Source organism: Mytilus californianus, unplaced genomic scaffold (assembly GCF_021869535.1).
Source record: "Mytilus californianus isolate M0D057914Y unplaced genomic scaffold, xbMytCali1.0.p SCAF_3, whole genome shotgun sequence".
NCBI classification, from domain to species: Eukaryota; Metazoa; Mollusca; class Bivalvia; order Mytilida; family Mytilidae; genus Mytilus; species Mytilus californianus.
Genome location: NW_026262679.1, coordinates 40,435,345 through 40,457,856, shown reverse-complemented (window position 1 = coordinate 40,457,856; position 22,512 = coordinate 40,435,345). Strand labels below are relative to the sequence as shown.

Genomic DNA, 22,512 nt, shown 5'->3' with positions numbered 1-22,512 from the left:
AATGGAGTTATGCCCCTTGGAAATATAAATTATATGGAAATTTGCCATCTAAGGGTGCTCAAGCCTACATGTATTCTAGGGTTTATATGAAATGTATATCAAAGGCTTATATCAGCAAGGTCTTGGAGCAGTGCGGGCCAACTGTTTTTACAGGAGTTATGGCTTATCATATGCCTCATGGAAATAGAAATTATATGAAAAATAACTTTGTTTGCTTAACCTTTCTTGTAAGATATTTATTAAAAAGTTTTTTTTTTTGGGAAGTTTTTTTACTTGCACAGATAAGTATGGGCAATCTGGGGGACTTTTTGCACCCTCTAATTTTGATCTGAGTGATTTTTTTTTATTTCACCTGGCTAAAAGGCCAGTATGAGCTTTTGCTTTCACTTGTCGGCAGTCATCTTTAGACCTTTTCCACTAACTTTTACATAAATCTTCTTCTCTAAAACTAGTTGGCCAAATAAAATCAGAGTTGGCCATAACTATATAATCAAAATAAATAATGAAGATGATGATGGATGGCTGATTAATTTCCAGCGGCAAATTAATATGCATATTCAGGACGAGAACATGTAAATGTAATATGAATATTAACCCTGCTTTGTTCTAGACCGACACGCTGAGCCAGATTTTTAACGTGCTAGTTCACAAGGTAACAGTCAGCAGGTAGACATGTCACCTTACCTGGACACGTTATTCAGACTCCGAGACGACCAATCTTTTCCCTGACTTCTTAATGCCGCATGCTTAGCGTAGAAGCAGCAAATACCAATTTTAAAGTCTTTGGTTTGAATCCACAACCTCCTGCACTCGAGGTGCACCAGAGACCACTGAGGTGGTTTCCAAATAAATAACCATATGGCCTGTAACATTCAACCAAAATTGCAGTGTCACAATCAGCTTTGGAGACAACTGCTACTTTGTATTTGTGAGGATTTGCATATATATTTTGGTTTATAAAATGAGATGATTTAATTATTCATGAAATTATCGACTTTTTTCTTAAAAGATAAAGAAATTCAAGTTCTTAAAATTTGTCAGATGTTCTGTTATATATTCATATCCATGTATGCACAATGTGATTAATAATAAGAATTGAGTCTACTCCAAAAGGATGAATCATGAACAAGAAAAACACTGTAAAATTAATGTAAGGCTATTTGACAACATTTGATTAAAATGCAAATGAATATTTGGTCTGCATTTAAAATATTAAATATTCTTGTGCAGTATTTTCTATAGAATTACTGGTAAAAGCCTGTTATCTCCATTGATTTTGTTCTTCATGCATCCAGTACAATTAATTTGTTCATGTTTAAATAGAAGGAGATTTGTGGTGGATAAATCAAGGGGACAGCATCCCAACAACACAAAAAACAAAAGTACATCTAAAGTGATGATGGTTAACTTGAAACATAACCCAAATTTCAAGCTTTTAAAACTGATTGAATTGGCTTTGGAATGTAAAAATGCTAAATGCTAAACACAAAAAAAGAAACCAGAGGTACTGTGAGCAAAGCTCACAAAATGATACCACCGCTCCTTGCTTTTGAAAGGGAAACCCCCTAAAAAAAATTTGAAATAAAAAAACAAAATAGGAGGTGCACAATAGCATTATTTATATGATTATATGGTTACGATTGTGAGAATGTTTCTATACTGTAAATTCAGAAATGATTGCGTGCATTTATTATTGTGATTTTTGAAGAATTAACAAAAATGCGATTTTAATTATTACGATTTAAGAAAAAAGCTACATACAGATATGTATTTGATATCAGAATGTGAGTTCTTATTATTGCGATACTCAAGTAGACACATTATTCTCATTAATAAAAACCTCGCAACAATTTCTAAATTTACAGTAAATTGTAATAAGCAGTTAAGGAAGAGTTGCAGACAAAAAATAGGTACCTCCCAAATAATGCAATGGTAAAGTCCATGCTTATGCAAGGGAAACCCCACAAATAATTTTGATAACTAACAAAATAGAGGTGCACAAAATGCAGAACAATAGCTATATATAATATTACAATGTATCATGATTATATCAGTGGTTCCCAAGGCTTTTAGAAATGAACTGAACATTTGGTCCAGTAAACTATTCTTCTTTCCCCATTTCCATTCTCAATTTTATTCTTAACTGGACCAGACTCTTTTTTACAGGACATTTACACATATGATCTGACCACCTTGGGAATGACTGTTATATGGTTAAGATTGTGAGAAAGTTGCAATAAATTGTACTACAAAGTTTAGGAGAAGTTGCACATACAAAATTTGTACTTCCGAAATACTTGTAATGCAATGGCAAAGTCCATAATTGGTAAAGGAAACCCCAAAAATCATTTGGATCAAAAACAGGTTACCCCTATAAATGAAAGGGCAAGGTCAAGGTTTTTGTATTGGGAACCCCAAAAATCGTTCTAACCAGAAAGTGAAATAGGAGGTGCACAATGACATTATGTCATAAAGAATCTGTGCTAGTTTGATTCCCCTCCTTTGCTATGAAATTGAATATATAGTCCATGTTTTATTATTGAAAAACCCAGAAATCATTCTGACCAAAAAGTTAAATAGGAGACACACACGTACATTAGGTAATAAAGATTATGTGAAAGTTTTGTTTAAATTGATTCTTTGGTTTAGAAGAAATTTTTCCAGACAAAACAGACAGACTGACACCCTGATCACTATGTTCCCCTACTTTGTGACAAATGTAAATGGGGTAAAATTAGTGAAAACCATGGGATGAAACTTGGTTGTAAGATTTGTAACTAATTTTCCATTTTAAATTTTGATTATTGAGTTTTGTCCTTTAGAAGAATTAGTTTAAGAAAGAGATATCTAAATGTTGAAGGAATGAAAGAAAACAATAAAGAAGTCAGATTAACCTGTTATCTAATGATAGGATATATAAAACAATTTAAGAGTTAATGAAATGTTGTAAATACCTTGTTTATTGACAAATACCTGCTAACTTTAAATTGTCAAGGTACTATATCTGATAACTGTCTAACAACTTTTGATTTAACAATAATCTATTTGTAACAAGTTTTCCGTAATATGCCTATTGTTTCATTAGATCTTAGGAATAGAAGAATTCTTTATTTTAATGAAAAATTTGAATTTTCAGAAAACTGCATGTACAGTATGTAAATTGCTTGAAGAATTGTGTTTAGATTCAAATATTTAAATATTCATTGGTTGTTTGGCAATATATATATATATATATGGTCTATCTCAATCTAGCTCTTTGAAATATTTAAAACTTTTTTCATGAAGAAACAAAATCTATTATAGTTGATTAAATAACGTCATCTGTAGTTCGATGTTACCGTCATTTACACCAATCTTTACTCATGAAACAATTTGACCTGGAATCATATCCTAAAGGCCTAAGACTATGTATTAAAGTCATTTCCATAGCATATTTGTATACTGTCTTGAAATAAAAAAAAAAATTACACCTGTATCTATGATTAAATATGATATTTGTCATGGTCACAGCCATTCCTTACAGTCCAACCCAAAAATTGACTGGTAATTATATAAGAAGAGATCTAGAGGAAGACTCCATATGAAGATGTATATTGCAATAACAGTAACTTAGTTCATTCACTTGTAAGTTTTTAATATAATAAAGATGTAAATTTATGTGTTATATTGTACACATTGTAAATAACTGGTCAGAACCACAGATTTTTGTATTTTTATGTGTTCTTACACATAGAAAGGAAATATTTTATCTTTAAACATTGCAAAGCAGATAAAATTGTAAATCTAAGACGAGTCCAAAGGGCTTGTTTTTTTCAATTTATTGAGAGATTTTCATTCCTTCCTGCCAGACAAAATTATTTAGACAAGTGTTCATATCTTGCCTGAGATGAGAACATGAACATAATGTATGTTAGTTTCTTTTTACATGTACATGTATGTAAGTATTTCTGACATATGATATACATGTATCTGCTAAATTAATATCTCGTGATTATGCATTTTAATCTTGCGGAAAAGTTATAAAAATTTGGGATGTAGCAAAATATTTAAGGACATGAAATGATGCATCTTTCAACTTTGCTTTTCTAAATACTTTTTCTATTGAAACACAAATTACACTTTGACGAGTACAACATTGGATTAATGTATGTGTGGTATCCCAAGGTGTAAGTAAAAAGATTTACTTACAGCTTTTCAGTTATATCTAAGAATTTATATAAGTCTATAAAACAAAACATTCACAATATTTATAGATAATATATCTGATATAAACTTTCATGTTTTATTTGTTTTGTATAGAAGTTTATTTGTACAAATTGTATATTAAGAGGATAACCATTTGAAGTTGCTTGGAGGAGAGGGCAGGGGGAATTTTTTCTGATGAAATATTCATTTTTACATTTTGCGAGTCTCGCTAATCTTTTGGCAAATTAATTTATCCTTTTGGACAAGTTTATTAACCCTTTTACCAATTTATATCCTGCATTTTGTTCACAGGCACTTGTCTCTGAAAGAAATTTCATATAACTTAATATAACACATGGTGTTTTATTAAGGTATACATGTATAGGAAATATTTTTCAGAGACAAGTGCCTGTGATTTTGTTGGGTAATTATTCATTCTCATTCTGTTTTGGGCAAGGTTATTAGTCCCCTACCGACGAAGTCGTTGGGGACTTTAGGTTTGCACTCCGTCTGTCTGTCTGTCAGTCCGGCAAATCAGTTTTCCACACTTTTTTTTTCTTTGTGCTTGAAGATATTGATTTGATATTTGGTGTATTATTTAATCATGACAAGTTACAGATCAAGTGTGAATTTTGTTCCGGTCTGATGATTTTGTGCAGCGTTATGGTCCTTGAACTTAGAAAATTCACTCAAATAATCAGTTTTCTGCACCTTTTTTTTGTCATGCTTGAAGATATTGATTTGATATTTGGTGTACAGTTTTATCATGACAAGTTACAGATCAAGTTTGAATTTTGTTCTGGTCTAATGATTTTGTGCAGAGTTATGGTCCTTGGACTTATAAAATTCACTCAAATAATCAATTTTCCACATTTTTTTGTCATGCTTGAAGATATTGACTTGATATTTGTTTACACCATGACAAGTTATAGATCAAGTTCGAATTTTGTTTCAGCACAATGAATTTTTAACCGGTAGGGGACTATGTATTGCCAGGCAATACACACGGAATGCTTGTTTATTTTCAGTTCTTATATGGCAAGAATTTTCATTTTCAAAATCCCCCCTCCCTCCCATAATATTATATGGTCCCCTTAATATAAAAAATATAATTTCAAGCAAAGGTATGGGTCTAGTAGATGCTGCTTTGGTCTTTAAATAACTGTTTTTATGCCCCCGCCGTAGCGAAGGGGGCATTAAGTTTAACCCTTGTCCGTCTGTATGTATGTATGTACGTACGTTCGTTACGTACGTCCCAAAATTGGTTTCCGTTCTCTAGTTTTAGTTTGCCTCAACCAAATGTTATGAAACTTTTACACAATGCTTATCACCACAAAACACAGATCAAGTTTGAATTTTGGTGGCGTCACTTTTACCGTTCAAGAGTTATGCCCCTTTACCAATGGAAAAATTGCTGAATTTATCGATTCCGTTCTCTTACTTGTGTTTGCCTCAACCAAATGTTATGAAACTTATACACAATGCTTATTACCACAAAACACAGATCAAGTTTGAATTTTGGTGGCGTCACTTTAACCGTTCTAGAGTTATGCCCCTTTACAAATGGAAAAATTGCTGAATTTATCGTTTCCTTTCTCTAACTTGAGTTTGCCTCAACCAAATGTTTTGAAACTTATACACAATGCTTATTACCACAAAACACAGGTCAAGTTTGAATTTTGGTGGCGTCACTTTTACCGTTCTACAGTTATGCCCCTTTACAAATGGAAAATTTCTGAATTTTTAGTTTCCGTTTTCTAACTTTAGTTTGCCTCAACCAAATGTGATGAAACCTATACATAATGCTTATTACCACAAAACACAGATCAAGTTTGAATTTTGGTGGCGTCATTTATACTGTTCTAGAGTTATGCCCCTTTACAAATGGAAAAATTGCTGAATTTTTCGTTTCTGTAATCATGTTTTGGTTTGCCTCAACCAAATGTTATGAAACTTATACACAATGCTTATTACCTCAAAACACAGATCAAGTGTGAATTTTGGTGGTGTCACTTTAACTGTTCTAGAGTTATGCCCCTTTATAAATGGAAAAATTGCAAAATTTTTATTTTCTTCTAAATATCAAGTTATTTTTAAAATTGGAGTTATCTTCCTTTGTCCTTAATTATAGTTGAATCAACTACAATCAATGCTTTATACAATGCAATGTTTAATTTTGACTTCCACTGATAAAACACAGATCAAGTTGAATTTGGGAAGTGTCACTTTAACTATTATTGAGTTATGCCCCTTTATAAATCTAAAGATTGCAAAATATTTAGTGTCCATTCTGTAACTTAAGTTTGCCCCAACCAAACATTATGAAACCTATACACAATATTACCACAAAACTAAGATCCGTTTTCTAACTTTAGTTTGCCTCAACCAAATGTTATGAACTTATACACAATGCATATTACTACATAATACAGATTAAGTACGAAATTTGGTTGCGACACTTTTACCATTCTTGAGTTATGTCCCTTTATAAACATAAAAATTGCTGAATTTTTCGTTCCCGTTCTCTAACTTTAGTTTGTCTCAACCAAATGTTATTAAACTTGTACACAACCGTTCTAGAGTTATGCGTGTTTACAAATAGAAAATTGCTGAATTTTTAGTTTCTGTTCTCTACTTAAGTTAGCCTCAACCAAATGTTATGAGACTTACACACAATGCTTATTACCACAAACCTCAGATCAAGTTCAAATTTGGGTAGCGTCACTTTTACTGTTCTTCAGTTATGTCCCTTTATAACTATATGATATGCAAGCGGGGGCATCATCTGTGTCCACATGTGGACACTATCCACATTTATTATGTTTTTATATATGAGTATGCATCTCACAAATAGAGAGGATCTTCATGTTCTGGTTTGTGTAAATGAGGATTAAAAAATTTCTTGTAGCAGTGTTGTTACACACCTATTATTATGACTGTTTTTTGGGGTACAGACTTTGTAACATCAGCTTGACCGCCTATACACAATACTTACAATAGACAACAGAATTAATATGTGAATGGACAGGCTATTTTGTGAAATAACATTGTAACTATTCATGAAGATCTGTTTCGAAACGTTTTAAAACTTTGTATCAACAATAAAGTAAAAAGATTTGTTTTTTTGAATTTTGAACTAGAAAATTGAAGTAAACATTAATTGTACATGTATTGATATGATAACAGAAAGTTTGATTAACAAATTATTATATTTCACAGAACGAAATGATTTGCAAATATTCAAATTGTATGTAAATATTTGTATATTAAAGAGTGACTTTGGGAACCCTAAAAAATATTCAAAGGCACTCTATTCGTTAAAAAAAAGTTGCTGCAATAGTTGCATAAAATTCTATTGAGTTACTAAAAAGTGCTGCTCATCTGTTTTGACTTGCTTAAACAAGTATTTATTGTAGTATAAAACTAAACACAAGACAACCTAGTGATAAGGCAGACAACATTCCAACTTACCGTAATATTCAATACAACTTTGATTTTGAATAAAGTTCACTGTCAAATTACATAATTGAGATAATCCTGTATATTTAAATTGACAAAAAGAACACTTTATGTAACAAATAATGGCATTTTTTAAATACCATGTACCTAATTATATTCTAAAATATTTCATATTGATTTCAATTTTAGTATGTCAGTCATATTTTGACTGTCAGAGTTATTGCCCTTATCACCTGACACTGTATGATACAGCAATATATAATGTTCCAATGTATAAATTGTTTTTAAATGAAGTTATATTAGCCTATAGACTATCTTGATCATCACCTATTGTTGTCTGTTCACAATCCATACCCAATAGGCTTCTATAATTACTGATGTGGAAATGATGTTTTAAACAGAAATATCATCAATTATAAACTAGTTTGCCAAAAATATGCTCAAATTCTTGGCCATTTTTATTTATTTGTGAAGGTGAAAATTTAATCACAACTGTGTGAAAAATGAAAGAAGTTAGTGGACTTTCTACACCACCTGTTGCTGTGATCATTCACAGGTAAATTAGAACTTTTTCTTCTGTTTTATTCCACTAGGCATATTGTCGATTTACTAGCAATACTTTGATAATTTCCATTTACAGTTTGAATTTGAGACAATCAAGGAGCAATAGGATATAATGGCTTAAAGGATAAGAATAGCAAGTAATACATGCATGATTACATTGCAGTGTTCATTTAACTTGAAGTGAAGTGAATTATTTGGAAAAAAAAAAAACATTTGATCATCTGGAATGTCATGGTTTAATAGGACTAGCCTAACTTTGTGTTTTTAAGGTCCTGTAAGTAACATGATGATACAAGTTGCATGGTGCTTTGATTGTGATACAAATAATAAAGATCTGTTCTATTACTCAGAAGAGTGGAATATGTGAATTTTGCATGCATGTAATTGTTTCAGCTTTCAGAAAAGAACAAGTTGTATAACATGCAACCATAAGCATACAGCCTTCTATCTTTGTCCAGTTATATTAAATCATGGTACTAGGCTAATAGCGGTTATTTCTTCATTATTAGCACACATGAATACTGATAAAAAATACCAGCTTATAATTTTGTACGCCAGACACACGTTTTGTCTACAAAAGACTCATCAGTGATGCCAAAATCTAGAAAATTAAAAGCCATTCAATTTTTAAATTTAAATTTTGAATTTGAAGAGCATAATTGAGGGTAAAAAAATTCCAAAAGGTTATCTGCTAAGGTAATCTATTCCTGGGATAGAAAATCATTAATATTTCGAACAATTCAAAGTTTTGTAATACAGTTAATTTATAAATATGATAATATCAATGATAGTTCATGTCAACACACAAGTGAAGACTACTAGGCTGGTGATGACCTCCAAGAGGAAACCTCCACCAGCAGTGACAAAAGCACATGTACATGGTTAAGTAAATATTTGGTTGAAATTTGAGAAAAAAGAAGGAGAGTTTGTTCCAAAACAGAGACTGAGAAATACTCTTAGTTTTTTGGTAATAATAGAAATAATTAGATTTTCTACCAGTATTACTCCAATTAAGAACCCTTGAAGGGCAACATGACATCTTATTTGAGAATTTTTTTTATTAAACTGTTTTCATATAAAGCAGTCTACATATAAAAATCATCGATATTGATGTTACCCTGTATCTTCCTCATTCTATATTTTGGTGGTTCTTAGGAGTGAAATACAAAATTTGGTATATAGTGTATTATACTAAAACCTTGTAACTTGTATTACCATGTCCCAGAGCCTACAGGGATTCCAAACTTCAATACAAAAACTGAGCATTCATATTCAAATGTTCTGATATGTTTCATATTTAATCTTTGTGTGTTTTATTAATGTACAATGTACTTGCTCCTGTCTTTCCTTCAGCCAGATAGTCTCAAAACATCTACATATTTAAGATTAAAATTTTTGTTTGTCCATGCATGTTTTACATATGCCATATGTAAATCCTTTAGAATGTTTTTGATGCCTAATTGAGGATTAATTACATGTATATGTACAAAGAACAATCGTGAAAAATATTATTTATAGAAATCAAAATTGTCAACCTAAGCATGAAAGTAAGACAGAATTTTATTATATAGATTTAAAACTTCGGAAAAAGGGCGAATTTGAATATCAAATACTTATTTATAGTCTTTAAAAGGGGAAATAAGGAAATATAATAATGTGCAAGTAATATGTTACAATGAATTTAATTCATTGATGCAACGTGTTGCATGTATGTGAATCAGTTGTAAACATGAATCACCACTGTTTTATTAAACTTTTTTCACAATTTTCAGATCCAGACATGTTATATTAGAATATATATGGCTCATTTTATTATAACAGGTGTCCAAAACTTGCCTGTAGTCTTAAGATTTTAGGATCTTTATTTCACGAGACAGATATACTTGGTAATACAACTAACTACCGTTTTAACTTTTCTAGTATATTATCCAATGACGTTGTTTGATATTTATTGTTTTAGGAAATGTTAAAATTCATCAAATCCAATAAAAATCCAGAGGTAGACAAACACATGAGGTACTTTTATTTGTTTTCGTAGGATTTTAATAACTTTTTTGTTTTTTAATTATGCTAAACAATCTAACTGGCATCTTATTTTGTTATTTTTTACCTATATCCTTTTTGTTGTATCAGTTCTTTTAATTCATGGGATTAATGGCTTTTTTTCTTTACTAAATGGAATTGGAATTTATTAAATTGTATTTTTTTTTAAATTATCATCTTTTTGGAGGTTGGTGGATATATAGTCTTTAGGGGTCAAAGTAGATAAATGTATTTGAAGCCCTACTTTTGTTCCAAGTAAATTTCCGTTCCTGAAACCCAGAGACATGTTTTGATTAACAATAGCTATTTATTGTACTATTGAATTCAACTGTTAATATTTTTTAATATTTTCTCAGATTAAAAAAAAATCTATTATAATAAGGACTTTGAAAATCTGTTTAAAGATGTCAACTGTCATTTGAATGAAGATTACTGTAACTGATGAAAATTCCACTGGATATTTAAATGAATGGATAATTGAATCCTGTATGATAATTATGAGGTAACGAATAGCTTTCATGCACTAAATAGTGTGCCACTCTTAATGCATCATTCTGCCTCTGAAGAAGGTCTGTGAAGGACTGAAACTGGTCAGGCTATGAATCATTCCTACATTTTATTTGTTTGAGCTATTGTGTTTAGAGACCGTTTTCTCTATATTACTCAACTTGAAACTTGTCAAAATGGCCTAATCCTCTTGTTTAGGTAGTCTTAGCTCAAATGATATAAGCTAAGGTAATAGAAAAGATGCCTGATGTGTAAAGAGAAAAATATTTGTTAGTGTTATGGGACAATTGTTGAAATGTTTACCTAATTAAGTAATAGGTTTGACTGAAGAGGACAAATTTGACTTTAAACTGATAACGACTCCTCAATAAATAGATTAATAGCATGGCCTTGTTTACTTTAGCTGATTGTGTTAATACTAATATAATTCTAGATTTCCAAACATAAACCCTAATGTGTCAGAAGAGGGTCATTTACTCAAATTATGCTCTAGAATTCTATTATTTTGTTGTTTGCTGTCAGCATTATCAGATTCGGATGAAAAATTGAATGTACACATTTTTACACTAATTGTATGCCACTCATCATTGACAGGAAAAAATTCTGTGTCTATTAACTGATAAAAAATTCAGACAGAAATATTTCAGGCAGTGATTTTGTTGTGGAATCCAAATGCAGAGTATACATAGCAATGTGTAAAGCCAACTAGCAATCCTGCTCTGTATGCTTTAATTATAATATTGGCTTTAACTTGGGTTTTCCCTGTAGGGTTTTTGCATGGATGGGTTGCAATGCATTAATTTAAGCTCCTACATTGTAGCTATTCTTTAAAATTTGAACTTTCCTATAAATTTTACATAAGCCCATCCTTCAAAACTTTGTAGTAATGTAAATCCCCATTCCTTTAAAAATATTTCTAGGCAAGTACTGCAAGTAAACCCTTTTGTTCTATATTTTTTTTCTATTCCAGTTTTTTTCCAAGTACAAATGCTCAAATACTATTCACAGGAGACAACTCCACTTAACCTGAAATACATTACAATTTCATTGCAAGGGAGATAAATCTATCCTCATTTCAGCTTGAGTTCTGTTGAACATTGAAGTATTTGTTGTACAGTATAATAAATGCTAGACTAAAATTTTGAATTTTAATGACATTGTAGGTATAAAGAGCAACTGTTTAATTCAAGTGTTATTTACAATAATTATTTTTACTGCAATTTAAATTCTTAGTGTAGTTAATATTTCAGTATCATTGAAAAATTATTGTTATGGTATTGAAATCTAAGCCTTTCAGAGAGGATTATAATGATAGGATGAGCTTAAGGTTTGTTATCATCCTTTTAAGACTTTTTTGGTTGTATTGATAGTTTAATCTTTATTAGTGATCGTTTCATTAGATTACTCTTCATGCACAAGTTCTTAATATGTGGAATGCTGTTAATTGATGCAAATTTTATAAGTGCTATAAAGTTTTGCAATTTCAGAGTAATGAGTGCAGTGAAATGCATTAGACAAAAATCTAATTAAGCGGAACACATTGGTTCTTTTGCAAGAATTTACTGTAATATATATATATAAATATTATACTCAGAAAGAATAAATTTGACAGAAATACAGTTGTATATTGCTTCATTCAGACAAGTATACATGTACTTAATGGTTAATACGTATACATTTATTTCAATTGGCTGAATACAGCCACATTCAAGTGATGATGTTATCCTCATTAACATACTAATAGTAGATTGTACTGGTTAATTCCAAGATTTAAGTGTTGAAGTCATTAAAATTATTCCAGTTAATCTGTAATTTGTTACTTTTTGCTAAAACAGTGTTGTATAAAAGATATTTTTGCTCTCAGTGCATTGGTGCATTTGCTTTCTAAACATTGTCACCCTTACAGTTTGTGGAGGAATTTAATAAACTTTCAAATTTCAAAACAGCCGCAACAAATGTATTTGTAATCCATGTTTGAAAACCAGTTATGATCATATATTTCAATGGGAATTATGTCCCGTAGAAATCTAAATTGTGTGAAAATGATCTTGTAAGTGCTCTCAGTCATCCAGCAAATGCTAGATTCTGTTTAAATTTGTAGGAAAAGTTTGTATCAACAATATCTCAGGAGAATTTGAAAACCAGTGACAGTCTAAAATTCTAGGGGAATTATGTCCCTTGAATATGTGAAAAATTGTCTTGACTAACTGGAGTTGTGCTTTATGGCTGGAGTTTATGTCTTGGTTTACAAAGGGTTAATTGCAGAATCCCTTTCTACCTGGTTTAATCAAGTTAATTTACATATATGAGTCATTATGAGATGTTAATAAACTACACCATGTTGTGGTGGATATTAGACCACTGTCTAAGTGTCATTATTACTTTGACAATTTGTCTGCTTTTTGAAGCACATCCCGAGGTAACACTGGTAAAGTGTATTATTAATATTCTTGCAATAGATTTTAATGGACTTAGACAGAAAAGTTTGAGTGCTTTCTCATCATTTAAACATTTTCCCACTTAATTGAATATTTCTTTCGTTTTATTTTATGCACATCCTGTTTTATTTGTTATCTATTTGAATATACTTAACTTAGACTTTATGTTGTCTGCTTCATACACATGTATGATATGAGCTAAAGCCCTATTTGATAATTTTCATAGAATCAATACATATTTATTTTCAATAATTCCGGTTGTTTTTCACCATTCGAAGATGAGCTCACCCGTATTCAGAAAGTGTAAAAGTAATGAAGTAATAAGCTGCCTTGATACTTACATTTGCCAACTAGTGATGGTTGGTGATGTTTTGTGATTTTCTGACTCAAAGCTTTATAGATAATGCCATCTGCTTTGGACTCTTATTGAATTATCTATGGTTACCTAGCTATATATATAGATAGTTTATGTGTTTATTTAAACTTATGGTGCTGAATGTCAGACTTGATGTCCTGTGATATTCTGTTATTGTATGCCCAGCCTACAATAGTAGTGGGCAGTATAGTTTCTGATTTGTGCATCCATCTGTCTGTCCGTTTGTCCTGTATCAGGATAAAGTTTTGGTTTGAAGACGGTCAAAGTTTAAGTTTAAGTTTTAGGGAGTTTATGGTTACATCAACTTGATACTTATGTACCCATGTTCGTTATGAATTTAACCCAAATAATAAACTATATGCCAAATCTTTTAGAATAGACTCGATCAGTACAGAATACAATAAAACTCTGCAAAACACATGCAAAAGGTGCATAAATAGCTACAACTGACTTTTTAACATGACATTATATTTGTATAAACCTACATGTTACTTCCTAAGCTATATCTGTTTACTCCTAAAACATTTGTTTTGTTATTGACTTTTACCTATAATTGTTTGTAATCATTTACATGGTGGTATTAGTCCAAAGAAAGGATAGCCTAATCATGTTTATTTTAACTCTGACTTAATCCTAACTATATCATGGTCAGGTGTAAATAGTCTGTTTACATTTTAAATCAATTCTAATTCATATAAAATTGTTTCTGAACAAAGAAAACAAACAGTTTCCATTCATACAATCAAAATGTGACAGTCCTTTCTTTATTATCACAGAAGTGTTTAATGAAAGTTTGCTTTGTATAAGATTTTTTGTCTTGGTATAAAATTTGGTATAGCTGTTTGGTCAGTTTAGTGACCATTATAGACATAATCACATTTATATATGGGCTACAGAGGCATGTAACAACCTATTGATGACAGGACCTTTTATCACGGATCATAGATGTCAAACTGGTATTCGGTTCACTGATCCCTTAATTCAATGAACTGAAGTTACTTGATACTTACCCGATTAAAGAAACGATAAAATACTATTGTATTGTATTGATTGGGATGTATTAAAGCTTTCAGGATGGTTCAGATGGGACCAAGAAAACTTCCGTAAGTTCACATAATTTTTGTACAGTAATTATTATGTCTGCAATTGTATTTTAAATTTTGACAAATTATTTTAGTTATGAATATGTCTTTCAAGTATTTATTGTTTGGGTAGTTTATTTCTATACAATTTGAATTAAAATGCAAATAATTTTTTTGTTAGAACATTTAACATATGTTAACCGTATTCTCTTCTATAACTCTGTCTGTACATGCCTAACTTGTGTCTTTGAAAGTAAAGAACTACAAATCAGCCTTATTATTAGGAACTGACATATGTTATGGAGCCTTTTTTTTTTATTATTTCTTGAATTATGTTGATATCTAAAAAAATATTTAATTCTTTCTGAAGGTTTAAAATTTAATATTTGATTTTTTTCTTTCTGAAGTATATTTAGATCATGTATAATTCAGCCAGGTTGAGAATGCTGCCCTGAGTTTTGCATTTTGTTAAGTTGATTTAAGATCTGTTAAAAAGTATCTTGTGTTCCTAAGTATGTACATGTAGCTAGTCTGTGGAAGTGAATAAAAAAAATTAGTTTGCAATTAATGCATTTTCTACAATATTAAGTAAGGATTTGTTTGTGTCATTGGTAAAGATTTTTGTAAAACTACACAACAATTTCTGAATGAAATGATTTATATTTATGGCATCTGGATCCCTGCAGGACTTTGTGTATATATTTGCTGGATCCTTGCAGGACATTGTATATTGTAATTGCTGGATCCACGCAGGGCATTGCATATGTATTTGCTGGATCATTACAGGGCATTGTATAAGTATTTGCTGGATCGTTGCAGGGGATTGTACAGTATTTGCTGGATCCTTGTATGGGATTGTACATGTATTTGCTGGATCATGGCAGGGGGTTGTATATGTACTTGCTGGATCCTTATAGGGGATTGTATATGTATTGGCTTGATTATTACAGGGCATTACATTTATGTATATGTATTTGATGGATCGCATTGCAGGGCTTTTTATATGTATTTTCTGGATCCCTGCAGGGCCTTGTTAATGTATTTGCTGGATCCTTGCTGGGCTTTGTATATGTATTTGCTGGATCCTTGCTGGGCTTTGTTATGTATTTGCTGGATCCTTGCTGGGCTTTGTATATGTATTTGCTGGATCCTTGCTGGGCTTTGTTATGTATTTGCTGGATCCTTAGAGTGCTTTGCAGGTGTATTTGGAAAATCTTTGCAGGGTTTTCTATATGTTTTTCCTGGATCTATGATTATTTGCTGGATCCTTACAGGGGTTTGTACATGTATATATTTTTGCTGAATCATGTCAGGGGATTGTATATGTATTTTGCTGGATCCTTGGAGGATATTGTATATATGGTTTTGCACAATCCTTGTAGGGCTTTGATATGTATTTGCTAGATCTTTGAATGGTTTTCCTGGATCCTTCCTAAGGCTTGTATATGTATTTGCAAGATCATTGCAGGGATTTGTATATGGTTTTGCTAGATCATTGCAGGGCTTTGTTTATGTTTTTGTAGTATCCTGCAGAGGATTGTATGTTTATTTGCTGGATCCTTAAGCTTGCAGGGAATTGTATATGTATTTGCATGAGTTTGTGGTTCCTTGCAGGTAATTGCATACTGTGGATTAATTTATTTTCGTGATATTTAATCTTGTTGTTTAGACAACATCTGCATACATTCATTTAGAAAACTTGTAATTCATTGAACATTTAAATTCTTGGTTCCCCTGTACCCATGAAATCCACAAAAACTGGTATCCAAAGAATATTAATGAATCCACAGTATGTATTTATACAAAGGCGTGGATCCTTGTAGGGCATTGTTTATATATTTGTGTGAGTCAAGGAATTGTATATGTATTTGTGTGAGTCAAGGCATTGTATATGTATTTGTGTGAGTCAAGGCATTGTATATGTATTTGTGTGAGTCAAGGCATTGTATATGTATTTGTGTTAGTGAGTGGATCCTTGTAGGGCATTGTATATGTATTTGCCTTAGTGAGGGAATCCTTGCAGGGCATTGTATATGTATTTGCCTGAGTGATCCAGAGGGGATCCTTGCAGGGCATTGTATATGTATTTGCCTTAGTGAGGGAATCCTTGCAGGGCATTGTATATGTATTTGTGTAAGTGTGTGTGGATCCTTTCAGGGCATTGTATATATATTTGCCTGAATGAGCTGATCCTTTCAGGGCATTGTATATGTATTTGTGTGAGTGAGTGGATCCTTGCAGGGCATTGTATATGTATTTGTGTGAGTGAGTGGATCCTTGCAGGGTATTTTATATGTATTTGCCTTAGTGAGCTGATCCTTGCAGGGTATTTTATATATATTTGCCTTAGTGAGCTGATCCTTGCAGGGCATTGTATATGTATTTGCCTTAGTGAGCTGATCCTTGCAGGGCATTGTATACATATATTTGTTGGATCTTTCTTTATATATAGATCATTTTGAATGTATTAGCTGGGTCATTGCACTTGGCATTTCTTGTGGATATACATGTATATGGTGCATCCTTGCATAGCATTGCATGTATTTACTGCATTTAAAGTCTGTTTGAATTGATTTTGAACCTGAAATAGAATCCAACAACTTGTCCTAAATTGATTTTAGTATAACTTTATAACCCTAACTAAAATACTTTTATTATGTACAGCCTAACAGACTTCCATAAAATGTCTATTAAAGTTAAGACTTTAACTATTTCATCAATGTGTTGTCACCTGTGTAAGATAGGTCAATCTATACTAATTACATCCATTTTTAAGCACACGCCTGATAATGAACAGTTAATAGGTGTTCATTTAAACTGTTATTTATGTGTTAAATGATTTATTTGATTACAGAATTAGATGTATTCTTTTGATTATTTTTATTAACATAGTGTTTTCTATCTGAACAAGGGTCTAGTGTTTTGTTTTTTTTAGCCCCCGCCGTAGTGGAGGGGGCATTAAGTTTTACCCTTGTCCGTACGTACGTCCATCTGTACGTCCCAAAGTTGGTTTCTGTTCTCTAACTTAAGTTTGCCTCAACCAAATTGTATGAAACTTATACACAATGCTTATTACCACAAAACACAGATCAGGTTTGAATTTTGGTGGCATCACTTTAACCGTTCTAGAGTTATGCCCGTTTACAAATGGAAAAATTGCTGAATTTTTTTATGTTCCGTTCTCTAACTTAAGTTAGCCTCAACCAAATGTTATGAAACTTATACACAATGCTTATTACCGCAAAATACAGATCAAGTTTGAATTTTGGTGGTGTCACTTTTACTGTTCTAGAGTTATACCCCTTTACAAATGGAAAAATTGCTGAATTTTTCGTTTCCGTTCTCTAACTTAAGTTAGCCTCAACCAAATGTTATGAAACTTATACACAATACTTTTTACCACAAAACTCAGATCAAGTACAAATTTGGGAAGCGTCACTTTTTACCGTTCTTCAGTTATGTCCTTTTATAACTTTATATGATATGCAAGCATGGGCATCATCTGTGTCCCATGGACACATTCCCCATTTATTTCATTGATAGTTCATAGTTCACAGCATTTTATAATTTTGATTAAGATTAATTTTTGGGTTAATACATGTATATGATACAGATAGGATGAAACCATTTTCATAACCCTTTCTCCAATTATGGATTGACTTCCTAAATTATGATTTTAATTGATTTTCTGAAAAGAACTTGTTTTCAGCAATGAAGAGTTAAGGTTCAGATGAGTTATCCCCCCTTAATTCTTAAAAAATATTTGGATTATATATAATTAATTTTTTTCACAACCAGTGCCACTTTATTTAACAGTAACTAATCATAATAGACACATTCCATATTTATTTCGCATAAAATTGTCCAAAATAATTTTGGCAGTATACATTAACTTTATGCAATTACACCCTCTCTTTCACAAATCCTTGATCCTCCCTTTTACTGGTACATTGGGGTGCTATAAACAGTTTCGTATAAAAAACTAGGGGTTATTCCCCGACTAAAAATAACCATGGAGGGAAATCCCTTTTTATTCATATAATTGGTGAAAAAGTATCATGTTTTTTGTATTCGATTGTAAAAATTAGTTAATTAGCTTTCAAATTAAACAGGTTGAATGATTAAAATAATTTTAAAAATTAGATTAAATATTCATGTTTTGAGGGGAGACAACACTGTAAACATCCTGTTTTTTTGGCAGTGAAAATTGAAAACTTATTTGCAGCCACTGTAGCTCTTTTCGAAGCAGGAAACCGTACCCTGAAACAAGATTTTTATTAAAGGCCAGGTAAAAACCTATGAATTTCATACAGTTTTGATTATGGGAAATGTGCCTGTATCATGTTTACATGGGTATGCACATGACCTGATTTCAGGTTTTTTATGTTCAGATTAGGCAACTTTTTCCCCATTTTCTCTGGATAGAACTTTTTTACTATATTAAAAGTACAGTATATTTTTATTTCAATATAAACTAGAGAAAATTCTGATTCCAGTAATATGTAGTTTTATACAAGTATCTTTATTAACCATTCCACCACTAAGGGTCACTTAGGCATGGTCCCTTAAAATATGACGTCATAGAAAAAAACTGTTGATTGCACCCTTAAAGGGTCAAACATATAATATAGTGAGGTTTTAGCATAGAAATGTGTTACTGAATGGAGTAAAACAATTCTGAAAAATATCATATGGCATGCATACATTAATTTAAAAGCATCAGTTTGGTATATTTAATGCAAATATTACAGATTTGTACATAGCAACCAGATATAAGAAAACCAGACTGTGTGCAAATTTTGAAGTTTTTTCATCTTTTTGCGACGTCATAATATTTTTATTCATTCTCTCATATATTTGGAACCAAAAGTTGCACATGAAAAGTGTAGATTTTTTCTACTTTGACCTTTACTACTGATCAGTGTAACATACATTTTTATTCATTATATTATATATTTGGTACTTTTTATAGTCAAATAGCTACAAGTGCCGTTCCTAAGAAATACACTATTTCAATATTTTTCTCAACTCAGCTACACCTTAGTTCATATAATACTAGGGACAAAATCTGTTTAAAGTAACTTTATTTATGTTTATTTCATAGTTTTTATTCTATTTATTCAATAGAAACCCAATTTTATGATTTTTTTTCTTTGTATAACTGATGAAAATGTGATACAGGAAATGTTTGGAATATGCCAGTTTAACTATTTGCCACTGGCCAATATGCCAATACTATGCGACATAAAAAATGAGCTGTAGTTTCACTATCGATGGTCGCAATCCTTAAAGTAAGACATCATTTTAATCGATATAATGTACAGATTCAGAAAAGTAGAGAATTTTTTATATATCGCATACAAAGTTTTGCTTAAGGGTGCTATAAACAGTTTCGTATAAAAAACTAGGGGTTATTCCCCGACTAAAAATAACCATGGAGGGAAATCCCTTTTTATTCATATAATTGGTGAAAAAGTATCATGTTTTTTGTATTCGATTGTAAAAATTAGTTAATTAGCTTTCAAATTAAACAGGTTGAATGATTAAAATAATTTTAAAAATTAGATTAAATATTCATGTTTTGAGGGGAGACAACACTGTAAACATCCTGTTTTTTTGGCAGTGAAAATTGAAAACTTATTTGCAGCCACTGTAGCTCTTTTCGAAGCAGGAAACCGTACCCTGAAACAAGATTTTTATTAAAGGCCAGGTAAAAACCTATGAATTTCATACAGTTTTGATTATGGGAAATGTGCCTGTATCATGTTTACATGGGTATGCACATGACCTGATTTCAGGTTTTTTATGTTCAGATTAGGCAACTTTTTCCCCATTTTCTCTGGATAGAACTTTTTTACTATATTAAAAGTACAGTATATTTTTATTTCAATATAAACTAGAGAAAATTCTGATTCCAGTAATATGTAGTTTTATACAAGTATCTTTATTAACCATTCCACCACTAAGGGTCACTTAGGCATGGTCCCTTAAAATATGACGTCATAGAAAAAAACTGTTGATTGCACCCTTGATGATTCAAATAATGGTCAATTAATGGCTGCTTAATATTTGTTTGTAGTTATTTATCAACAGTATATATATAATTTGTATTCACATTTATTTTGTGTTCAAATTCAGCCCTCTTTTGTCAGAACCACATTTTACACTGAATTTCATGTTTGTGAGATTTAATTATGAGACCCCGGAGCATAACAATAATTGAATTACAAATGATATTCTTTAAGAAATTCTTTTATAATGAAGCAATAGAATTATTTGATATCAATGAAATGAAATATAAATATTCATGTCAGACTAATTCAGGATAAATAAGCATTGAAATGGGCTTATTTCACTGGACTTTCAAAATAAAAACTGATTTGAATTTTAATATCGTATGATAAATAAAGGATTAAACATCATGGACAATCTATAAATCTTTTATACTATTCATGAATTGTCATGTATCAGTAATCCAACTGTGGTCCAGAATTATGCAGTATTATAGGTTTGAAGTAAATTGCTCAAATTAAATAAAACTGAGAATTTAGTTATGATTTAAACATGGTTCTGAACCTGGTGTTATATTTGCCACTGGACATGAAGCTGACAACAATCAATCAATCAATCAATTTAAAACAAAAGAATTGTTAGTCTCTTCTTGCAAAGTGTTATGTATTTATAAGCTTTACTTAAAAAATAATTCCTTCAACAGTGCTGAATCGGAAATCAGGTATTTGTATTTGGAAATAATCAGGTAGGGTCTCATATAGGGTCCCGTACATTATATTTAAGATAGAGAATCTTAATGGGATTCAATGTTTTTCAGATATATTGAACCTAGATAAATGTGCTTTTAAAAAGGAGGAGTTATGATACTAGAGCCATTATTCACCCTGGAGTTGAAAAATTTGTAAATTTCTTCTATTCTTTTAAAAATGTGTTAGTTCTACTGATAAATGAATAGGGTTATATAATCTTGACACTTCAAAATTATGATTTTTTTTGGCTTGTATGCAGACTGGCAAAACTACGAAAATAAAAATTTTTCCCCAATCCATAAAATTTGTTTCCAACGAATATAAATAAATGCACTTTCTTGAACTATGTAATACATTAATGAGACAGTCAACCAGCAACACAATAAAACCAAATGAGACATAGAGGTCAACTTTTGGATTTAAAAAGGGACATGTGTCTACATCATATTTATTCATCTCACCAGCAATCAATTTCACAAAAAATCTTATGAGTAAAAATATTCTTTATGTCCTGAACAATTCAGTATAACTTACGATCAATTTTTGTCATAAGAATTTTTGTGAAAAGAGCCCCAGGTCTGTAAAAGTTGTTGATAAAGTCACCAGTATAAGTATGTTCTGCCATCAAAATCTAATTTATAAATAACTGGACAAATATACCAGAATATAAAGAAAGGCAACCCTTGATTAGGCTCCTGATTTTGGACAGGCACATTACAGTCTTAGGGGTTTGAAAATAATTTCAGCCCTGCATTTAATTAGCATGCATGTAGCATCACTGACATGACAAAACCACTTGTTATACAGTATAATAATAATTCTGACGATTTTCTCCTGTATGTCCCAATGATTGATAAAGTTAAACAACCTAGCAAAATAGTAGAATGCATGATAAATCTGCATGTCACAATGCGTTTTGTCATTCATTTTTTGGAAAATGACGCTATCAGCGGCATGTTTCCGATACCATTGACCAGAACTAACGGAAGTTGATTATACCTCCGCCTACCGCACTCGGTTTCATATTTACTATTTTACATACTAACTGGAATCTGCTTGTATTACGCTACACTCGAACAAAGTGTTGTAGTCGGACG

The 22,512-nt window shown here is 31.2% G+C and overlaps 1 protein-coding gene across 6 annotated transcripts in view; it reads left to right on the top strand.

Annotated features, from left to right (window-relative positions):
* LOC127734576 (homer protein homolog 2-like) overlaps positions 1–22,512 on the top strand; it is a 59,101-nt gene that overhangs the window by 1,592 nt on the left and 34,997 nt on the right. Inside the window, exons 1-2 of one of the 6 annotated variants that reach the window (XM_052244516.1) lie at positions 8,049–8,200; positions 10,169–10,224. The exons of 1 other annotated variant lie outside the window; for it this stretch is intronic. In XM_052244516.1, the coding sequence (XP_052100476.1) occupies positions 10,172–10,224 (53 nt within the window). In that variant the 5' untranslated portion in view covers positions 8,049–8,200; positions 10,169–10,171. Of the gene's footprint in view, positions 1–8,033; positions 8,201–10,168; positions 10,225–14,591; positions 14,676–22,512 lie in introns of those variants that run through there. 4 more of the 6 variants (XM_052244521.1, XM_052244518.1, XM_052244517.1 and 1 more) reach the window with 4 other exon arrangements.